The following is a 13,724-nucleotide window of genomic DNA, read 5'->3' on the forward strand; positions in this document are numbered from 1 at the left end:
AATAACAGCAACACACCAAGTCACGGGGTGGCTCCTACTCCACGGATGCCAGATCGTGAAGAACCTTCCAGGCACTGCCAGGAGGCTCCAGGCCAACTAAGCAGCCACCTGGGACAGGGTGACAGGACCAAGGCAGGCAGCCAGGGCTTCACCTGGGGCGCCTCCCACCCACACCTCCCGTCTGCACCCACCCTCCACGCACACATGTGTGCACGCGGCCCGTGTGCACACAGGAACACCTCTGTGCTTTTATTAAACCAACGTGAGTTCTCTTTCGAGTTAGAATAAAACCACCACAGAGGAATGAAATGCTCCCCATGTGGTTCTCTCCACAACGGAAAGTGAGGAGGGGAATGATACTTCCCAAGTCTCTCCAGCATCTTCTGCTTCCTGAGTCAGGGTGGAAAAAGAACAGGAAGGAAGTCTGCCAGGAACATCTGCACCCCTTTCTCCCCCGAGCCCCACTTTCCCAGCCCCAGGGTGCACCGTGGTTTGCGCCAAAGCAGCAGCAGGAGGCCCGCAGTGGGCGTCCCGCTCTCCCCTCAGAGCCCCCCCCCCCGCTCCTGCCAGCCAGCTGAGCTCTCCACCGTCTGACGGCCAAGACCGCCCCCCACCCGGGCCACGCTGCTGCCTAAGCAACAGCCTGCTCTCAAGGCCCAAGGCCTAGACCACGGAGAGCTGGCCACCCCGCATCCCAGACACGCCGGTATCCCCGAGAACACAACACGTAAACACCTTCCATCTGGGCCACCAAAGCAGCGGAGGTCTGGGCCACGTGGTCTTCAACAGAGGAAATGCCCACTGGGGGTACGGCATGCCAGTCGTGGACTGGGGGCCACATCTCCTTGCCACACACTGGCGACAGTCCCCAAGAGAAACGCCCCTGCCACGTGCTCTCAGCGGCCGCCTGCCTGCCGGGCCCTAGAGCACGAACCTGGGCACAGTCGTGGGCGTAGGGCAACTGGGGGAGCAAGGGCCCAGCAACCCGCCCGGAGGAAACCATGCCACAGTCTGCAGACAGGTCGCGACGGCCCCACGAGCCGAGGAGGAGAGCCAGGTCTCCCCTCACGATCCCCCAAGCGTTGTGGGCTGCCCACCCTTCCGGCCCGGGGTGTTTCGCTTGTGACTGTCTCAGTAGCCAAAGAGTGAAGGAAGGACGCGTGCGTTTCTTCTTGGACGCCTCAGTCATGGTGCCTTGAAGAGTAAGTCCCCTCTATAGACACAGGCCCAGCGGCAATCCTAGAGGGCTGCCCCCTGCTCTCCGTCCCCAGCCACAGCCCCACTTCCCTGTGACAGAAAGCTGAGGATGGGCGGTTAGCACGAGGACCGGCCTGGGCCATGAGAGGGGCCGACACAGCACACGTGGACACACTCAGGAATACAAAGCACTGAAAACCAGAGGTCCAGGTCCCCCAGCTGAGGGCACAGGACGACACACTGAAGGGGACAGAGAGCTCTCCAAGGCCACTGCTGAAAAATCCCCCACAGCACCAAACCCTCACGAAGACACAACGGCAGAAGGAGCCACTGACTGGAGCCCTGCCTGGGCTGAGGGTCTCGAAGGAGAGCTACCCACTCGCGCCAGCCGCCGCCCACCATCCTGGGTGCACCCAAGGCCGGCCAGGGAAGGAAGAACGAGACATCAGGGCAGCGCCCCGTGGTCCCGCCTCCGCCACACGCAGACTGTGACACGGCGACACCAACCCGTGTGTGGCCGCCCCCACCTCCACCACCACCGGCTCGCCAGCACCACCCTCGCTGGCGCCACCTCGCCCTCCACCCGGGACACTCTCCTCCCGCTTCGCCTCCCTCCTCTCATCCTCAGGACCCCACTCCCACCTGCCAAGGGGTACTTCCCAGGAGACAGAGCTCATCCAAGGCAACAGCCAGAGCCTGGGCAGCGCCGAGGCCGGCACACAGTGGGTCAGGCACACAGTAGGCCTGGGAGCACTTGCTGGACTGGCCCAGACACCATCCCACAACCACTGGGTGGGGCCCGACAGGAGCCCAGGCAGCGCGTCAGAGCTGCGGTGTGTGCAGCACAGCAGCCTCGGCATTCGGCTCCTGAGACGCTCAAATGAAAACAGAACTTCTGACGGCAGGGCGGCCTGGCCTCTGCGCCAGGACAAGAGCAGAGCATGAGGAAGAGAAGCTGGAGTAACGCCAGGCCGCCGCCCCAACAGCCTGTGCTGAGCTCCTCTCCTGTTCTCCGGTGCAACTCAGCAAAAAGGGCCCTGCTTCACGGGCACGAGAGCCCCCAGCTTGAGCCCCTCACCACTAACAACGGCCAGCCCACCCCCTGAGCCCATCCCTGGCCTCCAGCTGGTCTTGGAGAATCTGAACCATGTCCCCAGGTGGTCAGCCACCCGTGGGAAGGGGGCGCCAGGCCTTGGGAGGAGTGGGGTATGGGCACAGACTGACCCTGGACTCGGGGCACCTGCTCTGCCCTCAAGAGACCCGAGGCGGAGCTCGATGGGACGAGGAGCAGCTCTAGCTTCTGACAAAGTGACAGTGGCCGTGGGAAAGGATGACAGAGCTTGCGACCGTGTGCAGCTAACCCCCAGGTGCCCTGGATGACACTGTTCAGAGGCCTCTCCTCGCAGCCTCAAAGCTGACATTCAAGGGTGTCAGGTGGGGAAGCCCAGGCGTAAATGCCCAATGAAATACCCCTCCACTGTTCCCTGCAGCCACCCAAGATGCTGGCCCTCCAAAGGCCATGGTGACTGCTGGAAATAGCAGGGCAGGCCCTCGAGGGACTGCTCCAGAGGAAGCCGTGCAGCCACCCAGCCCCTTCGTCCCTTCCTGTCCTCTCAGGACACCCCCCACTCTGCCTGGGGACGGGGGACCTGGGCCTCCACAAGGGAGGGGCCTGGTGCATAACGGGACCTCGGCAAGCACCTGCCAAGTCTGAACCGACTGGGACCCCGGAGCTACCTTCTCGTTCTCCCAAATGAGCCCCTGGGAATCCAGCAGAGCCTAATTTGTCTAAATCCTTTTATTATCTGGCTTTAGGTTTTCTTTTTACATGAATTTAAAAAGAGGCACAGAAGTAGAAGAGCCGTATCTACAAAACTGGGAGAAAAGCCCCCAAAAGAGCCAAGTGAGAAGCACAGAAGCACAGCCCCGCCTGAGTCCGGGATCCGCTTCGCTGAGCGCCCGGCTGCTGCGCGGCCTGGGGAGAGCACATGCAGGGGATGCAGCCCGGGAAGAGTCGGGAAGGGTTTCTTCTGGAAAGCATTTCTCTCTTACGTTCCCTACAATGGTGCAAAGCCCACAGCCCGTGGGCTGCTCTGAGCACGCAGAGTCGGGGGACGGGGCTGTGCCCACTGGGTCTCCGTCAGAGCTTCCCAACCTGCCCAAGCCCAACCAGAACAAAGCAGCTTCTTCTCCCACTGGGGCCAAGCGAGCCTGTCAGAGACGCTGGTCCGTCCACACCTTGCTGCATAAATCCAGCAGGCAGAGACCGGTCCACACTGCTGCCGACTCTGAAACCTCACCGGGGAGCGGGAGACGGGCAGGGGCTGCTCCCCCGAGCCCCGTACTGGACTGTCGCTGAAAGAATGACCGCTGTCAGGAAGCTCTCTGCCACACTTGTTTTCTGGTTCCCACCGGGACACGCTGTGCATAACGCTGGGGCTCTGTCACAGCAGCCAAGCGAGCCAAAGGATGCCCTACCCAAGTCACATCAAACCACAAACGCACCAAACAAAGCCGTCACGATGCCATCACCCACTCACCAAACGTTTATGAAACGCCCACTGGACTTAGGCACAGAGGCTCTAAAGACAGGCCCCGCTCCTAGTTCACGAGACTGAAGCCTGAGGCTGACCAGTGCAGAAAACACAACCTCCAAGGCAAAAAGAAGCTGGGGACTCAGCCGCCCACAATGAGTAAACGCACGGGAACAACTGTTGTAGGCCTCCACGGGGATGTAAGGGGCTGAGATGGGTTCAGAAGTCCCCGGCCTCTGCCTGCGCCCTGTGGGGGAGGAAACTCATAGCTCTGGGGCTGTTCTCAGGGAGCCTGGCTGGGAGCTGACACCTCACAGAGGCACAGGGCTGAGGGAGAAATCAAATATGTTTCAAGGCCCCCTGCAGACTCCAGGCTCCCTGAGAACAGCCCGTGGGGAATGCACGAGGTGGTGAATGAACCAACAATAAAAAGGATCACAGCCGAGACCAAGGCATCAGCAGGAGGGACCAGAAGGGGCCCCGCTCACGAGCCCCCGGAAGGCCAAAGCCTTCTCCTTCCCCCTCCTCTCGTGCCTGCAAAGAAAACACACCAAGACCAATGAAAACGACCCAGACGTGCGACAGCCCAGCTACCTTCCCAAGCAGCCACAGCGCGGCCTGTATTGATCAACCCAACACCTAGGTAATGAGAAATTGCCAACACAGTCACCAGGGTAACAAGTGTGTCCAGGGTGGTCAATACGATCTGTTCTCAGGAGGAAGTTAGGCACTCCCCCTCGCCGGCCTCCTAATTGGCCTCAGAAATCAGGGGAAACTAGTCCCCAGGACTCGTCATCTGGCCAGCCGACAAATGCTTTGGAGAAACGTCCAGCATCAGCACTTGTCAGTTCCCAGCTTTCACTCCAGATGATGGGTCAGCAGTTTGCGGGGGTGGGGGGGGGCGCAGCTGCCAGGCCTCAGAGCCAGCAAAACCCGCCTGCCTTTCCGTCTCCCCGGTACCAGCGTCCTCTGCAACCCCGCAGGCTCCGTCACACCTGCACTCACAGTGGCAGGTACTGTGCCCTCCCAGCCTGACTGAAACCAGGCCAGCTGCAGGCACAAAGGGATGGGGAAGGAGCCAAGCCACAGTGGCACCCTTGCCACGAGCAAACTGTTTCCTCTATGAAATTAGAGGCCTGGCGACAGGGACTCAACAGGCATCCCATGCCTACTGAATAAGGATCCCGCCAAGAAGGGCTGCTAAGAACTCTTTCTCAAAGCCCAGCCACTGCTCATTTCCTGCCCCCTCACTCTACTGGGACCTGACTTGGAATCTCTGCTAGAACCTCTGAAAGCATGCTGCCTGGAGCGACTGACGACGCTCTCACACTGTGACAGAAAGGTCAAGTACACGTTTTTGGAGGGCAATTTGGTCAAACACATATATCTTTTAGGTAAAAAAAATTCAACTTCTAAGAATTTATCCAACCAAAACAATGCTGCTTATTGGTGGGGAAAACAAAAAACAAACCTGGAAATATCCACCAACAGGGGAATGAAGAAATCAGACCCATCCACACCACGAACACTGTATAGATTCTGAAAACAATTCAGTAGGCCCGTCTGGGTTGGTGCAGAAACACTGTCAGAAATTAGGTGGAAGAAAGCAAGGCTGCAGAGTACTAGTACAGAATGAGCACTTCTTAGGGGGCGGGTACATAAAGAGCTACTATGACAAGGAAAAAATTCTTTTTAATTTTTTAAATTTTATATCTATATGAGACAATAGACGTTCACTAAACTTACCGTGGTAATCATTTCATGATAACGTGTAAGTCCAATCATTACGCTGCAGACCTTAAACTTAACAGTGTTATTGCTTGATTACATCACAATTAAACTGGAAGAATAAAAGAGCTTGGGGCTTCTTCCCTGGTGGCGCAGTGGTTGAGAGTCCGCCTGCCGATGCAGGGGACGCGGGTTCGTGCCCCGGTCCGGGAAGATCCCACATGCCGCGGAGCGGCTGGGCCCGTGAGCCATGGCCACTGAGCCTGCGTGTCCAGAGCCTGTGCTCCGCAACGGGAGAGGCCCCAACACTGAGAGGCCCGCGTACCGCACACACACACACACACACACACAAAAGAGCTTGTATGTACACACATTTCTAGAAAGATGCCCAGGAATTTATCAGGCATTGCCTAGAAGGACGGACTGGGGGTAAGAGCGGTAGCGCCCTGCTGCCCACCCCTGGGGGCAGCCCTCAATCCTGCTCTGAGAATGGCACCCCCGGGCATAACTAGAGCACCGCGTGATGGCGCCGGACAGCAGTGACACAGGGCAAGCCCGGAGGAGGTGAGACGGGGAGGACTGAAGACCACCTTCACTTTTCACCTTCCTCCTCTGCAGAGCTTGGGTTTACCATGAAACCACCTGCCCTTCTGCAGCCCACACCTGGCCTCCCCTGGTGACACTCCCGCAGCACTTGCCCCAAGTCCCCAAGATCCAGGAACACTGAAAAAGCCTGGGCTGGTCCCAGCTGCCCATGGGCCTTTGACAAGCTCAAGAAATGGGTTCCTTCCCAAAATGAAGGCTTTAAAAAGCATCCCCATCCACTCCTGACTTCAGTCCAGGCCACCTCCTAGGCCTTCTCCTTCCCCTCACAGCTGTCAGGAGCACCGATTACTCATCATCCTCGGACCAGCTTGACTGAAGCGTGACATACATACAACTGTGTAGCTGCTGCCATGACAGTCACAGGTGAGGGTCCCCCAGGTCCCCAATCATATCCCAACCCAAGACTTAAGGAGCCACTCACCCTCCTTCTGTCACAGGTCAGTTTTGCCTTTTTTAAAATTTCAAGTAAATGGCATCATGCAGTGTGAACTGAATGAGTTGCCTTCCTTTGCTCAGTGAGAGATTCACGTTTCTGCACACAGCACCTGTCTCCTCCTGTTTCTTGCTCAGTGATGTTCCGTTCACGTGATGGACACCTGACTTGGTTCCCGGTTTGGGCTACTATGAATAAAGCTGCTGTGAACGCTCACACACGAGTCTCTGGGGGCCACACGTCTTCGTTTCTCTTGGGTCAGTAACCAGGAGTGGAACTGCCGGGTGGTATCGCCCGCATACAGCAAGCTGCCCCGCGGTGGCCCAAGCAGCTGTGCCGTGTCCCACGGTACCACCAGCGCGTGAGACCTCCAGCTGCTCCACATCTTCACCAGGCGAGAGCAGTATTTCACCGTGACCTTACTCTGTACTCCTCGTTCTGTTTTTAATTAATTATTTGGCTGCGCCAGGTCTTAGTTGCTGCACGCAGGATCCCTGACCAGGGCTTTTTTTTTTTTTTTTTTTTTTTTTTTTTTTGTGGTATGCGGGCCTCTCACTGTCGGGCCTCTCCCATTGCTGAGCAACAGGCTCTGGACACGCAGGCTCAGCGGCCATGACTCACGGGCCCAGCCGCTCCGCAGCAAATGGGATCCTCCCGGACCGGGGCACGAACCCACGTCCCCTGCATCGGCAGGCGGACTCTCAGCCACTGCACCCCCAGGGAAGCCCCCCTATACTCCTCTTGTGACTAATGACACCGAGCATTTTTCATGTCCTTTTTCATCACTCATATCTTCTCAAAGTTATTTGTTCAAAGTCTTTCACCCATTTTTTAAATTTGGTCATCTTATCAATTTGGAGGAATATTTTCTGTACTGTGGATAAAAGTCCTCAGTCAGACACACATGTTGCAAATATTTTCTCCTAGTCTATGTTTTGCCTTATTTTTCTCTTAACTGTGTCTTTTGAAAGCAAAAGTTTCTAATTTTGAAGTCTAACTTACCAATTTTTTTCATCTATGGTTCATGCTTTTTGTGTCCTAAGAACTCTTTGCCAAACCCAAGCAAAGCTTCCAGAAGTTTGTTTTTACATTTAAGTCCATGCCCCACTGAACTGATTTTGTGGACAGTATGAGGTCTCTATTTGTACAGATTCCCTGCTGTCTCAGCACCATTTGTTGAGACTCTCTCCCATTGAATTACCTCGTCACCTTCGACAAAAGTCAATCGGCTCTACACTCTTAGATTATTCCTGAACTGTCTGTTCTGCCCTATTGATTTACACGCCTATCCTTACACCATGACCACCCTGTCTTGATTAATGCCGTTCACAGTGTGCCTGCAACCAGCTGCTGGAAGCCCTCTAACTCATTCTTCTTCCAAACTCTGACAGCTGTCTTAGGTCCCTTCCATTTCTATAGAGATTTTAGAATCAGTTTGTCAATTTCTCCCCAAAAATCCTCCTGGGACTCTGATAGGGATTGTGTTGAATCTATGAATTGTCTTAACAACACTGAGTACTCCAATCCATGAACACGGTCTCTCTCTCCAGTTACTTACGTTGTTACCAGGTTACCCTTAATTTCTCTCAGCAACTTCTTACTGTTTCCAGTGTATGGGTCCCATACACATATTTTGTTAAATTTATTCCCAGGTACTTCGCAGACACATCACAGGGTGTCCCTCTTCAGTACCTTCAAATCATCCCGACACACCCCGCTACCGAGGAATGAGGCTCAGCGAGTCACAGCCCTCCGCACCACTGCCCACTCCCTCAGTCCAACCCTCAAGACCCTGGGACAAGAACGTCCGGACACCAGACGCAGCCACCCTCCTCCCCACACCAGCACCTACAAGTGCACAGGCCCCACCTCACCCATGCAGGGCATTCCCTCGCACCCTCAAAGTCCTGATGTCAACCTGCCCCTGACTCACATGACCCACGTGCTGCAGACAGGGGATCAGATGACGTCAAGGGTGGACAAGCTCGTCTGGCAGATAAGGACACTCGGCCCAGCAGGTTCCCTATAGGTTTGCACTGGCTGACCCACCAGCCAAGTCACCCCCACCGCCCTGTTATCCCTAGGTCCTCACGATTTAAGAAATCCCAAACTAGGAAGAGGGTGACCACCGTGGTGCCACGTGGACCCTTCTCTGTCCCTAACCTCTGCAAGACCGCAGAGCCCTCTACAGGCCCCAAGGTAGCAGGGAGCCGCCGTCACCAAGGGGGGGCGGTGCCACCTGGTGGCGGCAGCTCTCAGAAAACCACAGAGACGCTGGACGGCGGCCAGAGCCTGGGGTCATGACAGGCCCCAAATGAGCAAAATTACAGCAACGCCCTGACCGAAACACCCAACAAGGCTTCCCTGGTGGCGCAGTGGTTAAGAACCCGCCTGCCAATGCAGGGGACCCAGGTTCAAGCCCTGGTCCGGGAAGATCCCACATGCCATGGAGCCCGCGAGCCACAACTACTGAGCCCGTGCGCCTAGAGCCCGTGCTCCGCAACAAACGAAGCCACCGCAATGTGAAGCCCGCGCACCGCCACAAAGAGTAGCCCCCGCTCAGCACAACTAGAGAAAGCCCACACACAGCAACGAAGACCCAACATAGCCTAAACAAATAGATAAAAATAAATTAAAATATATATACATTAAAAAAGACACAACAGACTCCTGCCTGCCAGGCCAGGCCAAAACACCCTCCCAGCCCCTTGAACCTCTAACGCCAGGGCAACTGCTGGACTCCAACTTCTGCTGTCCGCTGAGGCTGGCTGATCACACTTTGGGGAAGGGGTCCCTGGACTAGCACGCAAAATCTCACGTCCACACGCACCCACTCGCAAACCTGTGTTTTTGTGGGGAGAAAGTACGACTTTCATCAGATTTTGAGAGATTCGTGACCCCATGGTGAGAAACTAACGTTCCAGAAGACTCTTCCATTTACAGATGTGGAAACGGGTGTAAAAGAGACCCCACAACACACAGGGGCTAAGCTGGGGTCAGACACATGTGCAGCCACAGTTTAACAGGGTCTGAGATGGCCCCAGTCACTACCGCTGCACTGAACACTGCGAGAGTGACAAAGGGTGTCCTTCAGCTCCTGGCGGAGCCCACCTCCGCCCACCAGGCAGGGACCCCCAGACAACGTCACCTTGGAACAGTGCACGTCTCTTCCTCCCACGCCCACCCCTTTGCAGGGACCCCACACTGCAGCAACGGGCCCCCAGCCTCTCCCTGTGTCCGAGAACCCTATGCCCATTTCCCACCCCCATACTCAATTTCAAGAGACGTGGGCTCCACCAATTTACCCTCCCTGCTCAGAAACCGCTAATGACGGCCCAAAACCCGGCAACAGAGAGCCAAACCCCTCATGCTATTTGTGGTCACACCAAGACTCAAGTCCAGCGCTGGACAGGCGGACTCAATGGGCCTGACCTCAGCCCAGGCGTCTGCACGTGCACCAAACTCCCCAGGTGATCCAGCTGATGGGCCACACTTACACCGCAAGCCTGTGACCCTCCAACCGGCACTCGACACGCGTACCCGCGTAAGCAGGGCAGGAGTTGCCGGAGGTGAGGGCCCGCCCCAAACGCCCTAGTAGGGACAGGAAAGGGCGGAAGAGCTAACGTTTCCGAGGAGCCCCCAGAAGCGGCCCAGGCACAACTGCCACAAAGCACATGAAAAGAAGGCTTCTCTTTACAGGGGCTCCCACCAGGAACCCCAGGAGACGAGGACAGCCAGCCACACCTCACTGCTCTGCAGTGTGCACGGCACCCAGCGCACAGGCGCATCTAACCTCCACCAACACAGCGAGGCAAGCCCTGCGGCCCTGCCCAAGGGCAAGGGACTGGCCTGGAGCAGTGCGAAGACTCGAAGAGGGGCGCCCTGACAGGCGGGAGAGCGGGACACGACTCCAGCCTTCGCGAACCACCTGTTTTCCCTACAGGGAAACGCGTGCCCCCCTTTCCTGCTGACCCCGAGCTGCCAGCAGGCGTGGGCAGCCCCCACCTCCGCCAGCGCTCCAAACCACCCCTTCCTCCCGCCTCCAGGGCCTGGTCACTAAGGGCAGGCGGGGTAAACACACAACACGCGTAAGCACGGGACCAGCCCAGAAACCCGCGGGCATAGGCCCCAACCATGTGCCAGCCGCTGGGAGGTGGGCGGCGGTGGTCAAGTTTGGAAGCGGGACCAAAAGGTCTCAAGGAGCAGCTGCACCTTCCATCGTGTCCAGCACACTGACCCTTGCGCCATTCTGGCCAGAGACGGCAGCCGGCTGCGCGCCGGCCCTGCTGCCCTGACTGAGGCGTTCAAACACTCCAGCAGCCGGTGCCACCCGGCGCGAGAGGGCCTCCGATCTCCCGCACAAGAGAAAAGTCATGGAACATTCTCTTCTGACGTGAGCCTTCCTGGGAGTGGGAGGGAAGCTTCCCCACGAGTTCATCAGCCCAGAGAAAAGGAGGAAACACAAAACATCTAGGCCTCGCTGGGGCAGCCCTACATGACCCTGCGTTCCGCAGGTGGAGTTCAGGAGGGAACAGCCTACTCTGTCCTCTGAGACTTAGCGATAGCGAGGCAGAAGGAAAACGAAGGGGCATCCTCAAGTGACAGACAGCTGGAGTCCATGGTGCGACGGAGCTGGTGCAGGTCCCAGAGGAGCAGTCAGAGGCTGTGATTACAGGACGGCCCTTTGAGGAGGGCTCTCTATCTAGGCCCAGCTTCCGAGAGCAGCAGGACAGACCCCCGAGAAGACACAGGCTTCAAGTCACACAGCAGACAAATAGGAGGCTCTCTAAACCCACAGGCCCCAGGCGCCAGGACTAAGCCTGAAGGACCCATCTCCCACCCCCACCCCCAGACCGGAGCAGTGGGCAGTCCGTCTGCAGGCGGACCGGGCAGGGAAGGGACCTGGGGGCTAAGGGCCAGCGGTGGAGCGACACTGGAGAAAGGGGCAGCGGCCCCAGAAGGACAGGCAGCAGGACAGATGGAATCGGGAGCAGGGAGCGGTGGGAAGATGCCCGTCTGAGAACCAGGCCCGCTCGGCCATCCAGCAGCCCCGCCTGCCATTCACCTGCTGGCGTTAGCTCAACAGACAAGCTGAGGCTGCTGCCAGGGCCTGATGGGAAACAATCCTCCATCACCCTGTGTTCCTTTTTTGCCCCTGAAGACTCAGTTTATCTCTACTCGTTACAACCACCTAAAAGAAATGACTCCCCTCAAAAGCAACTACTTCCTCAGTATAAACAAAAAAGAGCCCTTCAAGAAAACCCAACAATGCAGGGCCCACGCCTGCCAGCGCTCTGTCGAGAATGTCCCGTCCTCGGCGGGGAGAGTCCCTACTTCCATCTCCTTAAACCTAAGCAGCCGCAGGCAGGGCCTCTGCTGGAGGGAACCGGGCTGGCAGGGCCCATTCTGCCATCCGTGCGGGGAAAAGGTGGGGACCCTGTGGCCCAGGCGCCGTCCGCCTACCTGATGCTCAAGCCCGTGGTCTGGTCCAGCCTCTCCCAGCTCTGCAGTTTCGTCAGCAGCCTCTGAAAAGACACGGAAGTAGAGCCCTTAGAGCGCTGTGCCCGTCATCTCCGTGCAAGCGCCGGGCCCTGCCACCTCCTCCACACACGCACCTCGACCCCTAGCACGGCAGCACCGCACAAAACCGACGACATCACCTCCCTGATCCTCCGGAACGGCCCGCCCTGATCGCTGAGCTAAAACGCAGAAACGCGCTCATCCGCTCCAAAGCAGACAGGTTGCTTCCCAACCGCTGAAGCTACACTGCGTGCTTAACATCTCATTCATTCCTGGCTCCGTAACTTCAAGATTCCCAGCAGGCCAGAAGGACTGCGGGCTGGGGAAAGGGGTCGGGAGCAGACAGCCTCCTGGACGGTCCTGCGATAACCACCAGGGGGGCAGACGCTGCCCACGGCCTTGTCGCCCATCCTCCGGGTGCTCCTCAGGATGCCAAGCCCCAGGGCAGACAGACTTGGGCCGAGAGCCAAACCCCACCCCCCAACACACGCACGCGCGTTGGGCTGGGCCCCTGTGGCCGCTGGGAAGAACAGGGGGCAGCAGCGGTGTCCCCACCCGGCCCGCATCCCGGGCCTCCCGCCCTTGTATTCTCACAGCCGCTCCACTGACCCACATCCCACATCGGAGTCTTGCTACCTTCCCAGACCGCGTGCCTTTGTCTGGCCTCCCACTCCTTCCGGGGGCCAAGCCCAGCGCTGTTCAGTGCGCTCATTCAGCCACTCAAGTACTTCCTGACCCCTATCGTGTGCCGGGCACAAGACTGGTTGATAAATCTATTACTACAGCTGACGCTGAGTCAGTGTTTACCACTGTTTAAGCACGTTACACTACCTCATTTAATCCTCACAACCCTGTAGGGAGACACTCGTTCCTCGTTACACAGGTGGATAGAGACGTTAAGTGATTTGCCGGGGTCACACCGCCAGCGGGCACGCGACAGCAGGGCTGGAACCCAGGCAGTGTGATTCTACATGCAGAATCTTAACCAATTTCAAAACAAACTACGTCCAGAGAAAAGCTGCTGGACTCCGGAACTGCCTTTTCAGGCCAAGTGCCCACATAAGCCGACGCCTGAGGGATTTGTGCTCCAGACCCACGATGCCTCAGCTGGCAGTGAACCCACTGGGGGGCGCAGCTGACGAGCACTCTGACCAGACTGCAAGCTACGGGAAGTGGTGACATGGTTTACGCCGGGCAAACCAGAAAGGAAGGTGACTGAAGGTGACCACGGGGAAGCAGTGTGGAAGGACAGAAGGACCCCGGGCCTGGAGCCGGGAGGCCTTCGTGCTGGTCTGCTCAGCAAGCGAACAAGGATGCTTTCGGCACTGACGTCCACGACCATCTCCACAACAACCCACAAAATGTCCCCATGAGTCCCAGCAGCAGCCACAGGGAAAGGAAACTCAGCACAGGTGTCTGTTCACATCCATGGGTGGGAACAACGTGCTCCAGGTACCACAGCCACCTCCGCTCTCTGACTCAGCATCAGAGCTCCTGAAACAAACTACTACGAGCTCGGTGGCTGAGAACAATACACACTGACTGTCTCACAGCTCCGTAGGTCAGAGCCCAGCAAGGGCCTCACTGTGCCAGGTCAAGGGGTCGCAGGGCCACACTCCTCCTGGATGCCCTGGGGAAGAACCCGTTTCCTCGTCCGTTCCAGCCTCTAGAGGTGCCCACGTTCCCTGGCTCACAGCGCCTTCCTC

At 57.5% G+C, this 13,724-nt stretch overlaps 1 protein-coding gene across 10 annotated transcripts in view; it reads right to left on the reverse strand.

Moving 5' to 3' along the window:
• The window catches only part of MAD1L1 (mitotic arrest deficient 1 like 1), a 315,604-nt gene that overhangs the window by 286,717 nt on the left and 15,163 nt on the right, over window positions 1-13,724 (reverse strand). For all 10 annotated transcript variants that reach the window (XR_004522011.2, XR_004522012.2, XR_004522010.2 and 7 more), the window contains one exon: window positions 11,962-12,023. Coding sequence is in view for 6 of the 10 variants with exons in the window: in XM_073793248.1 (XP_073649349.1) it covers window positions 11,962-12,023 (62 nt within the window). In the remaining 4 variants the exon portion in view is untranslated. The remainder of the gene's footprint in view (window positions 1-11,961; window positions 12,024-13,724) is intronic.

The sequence above is a fragment of the Tursiops truncatus genome, chromosome 15, assembly GCF_011762595.2.
Source record: "Tursiops truncatus isolate mTurTru1 chromosome 15, mTurTru1.mat.Y, whole genome shotgun sequence".
Lineage (NCBI taxonomy): Eukaryota > Metazoa > Chordata > Mammalia > Artiodactyla > Delphinidae > Tursiops > Tursiops truncatus.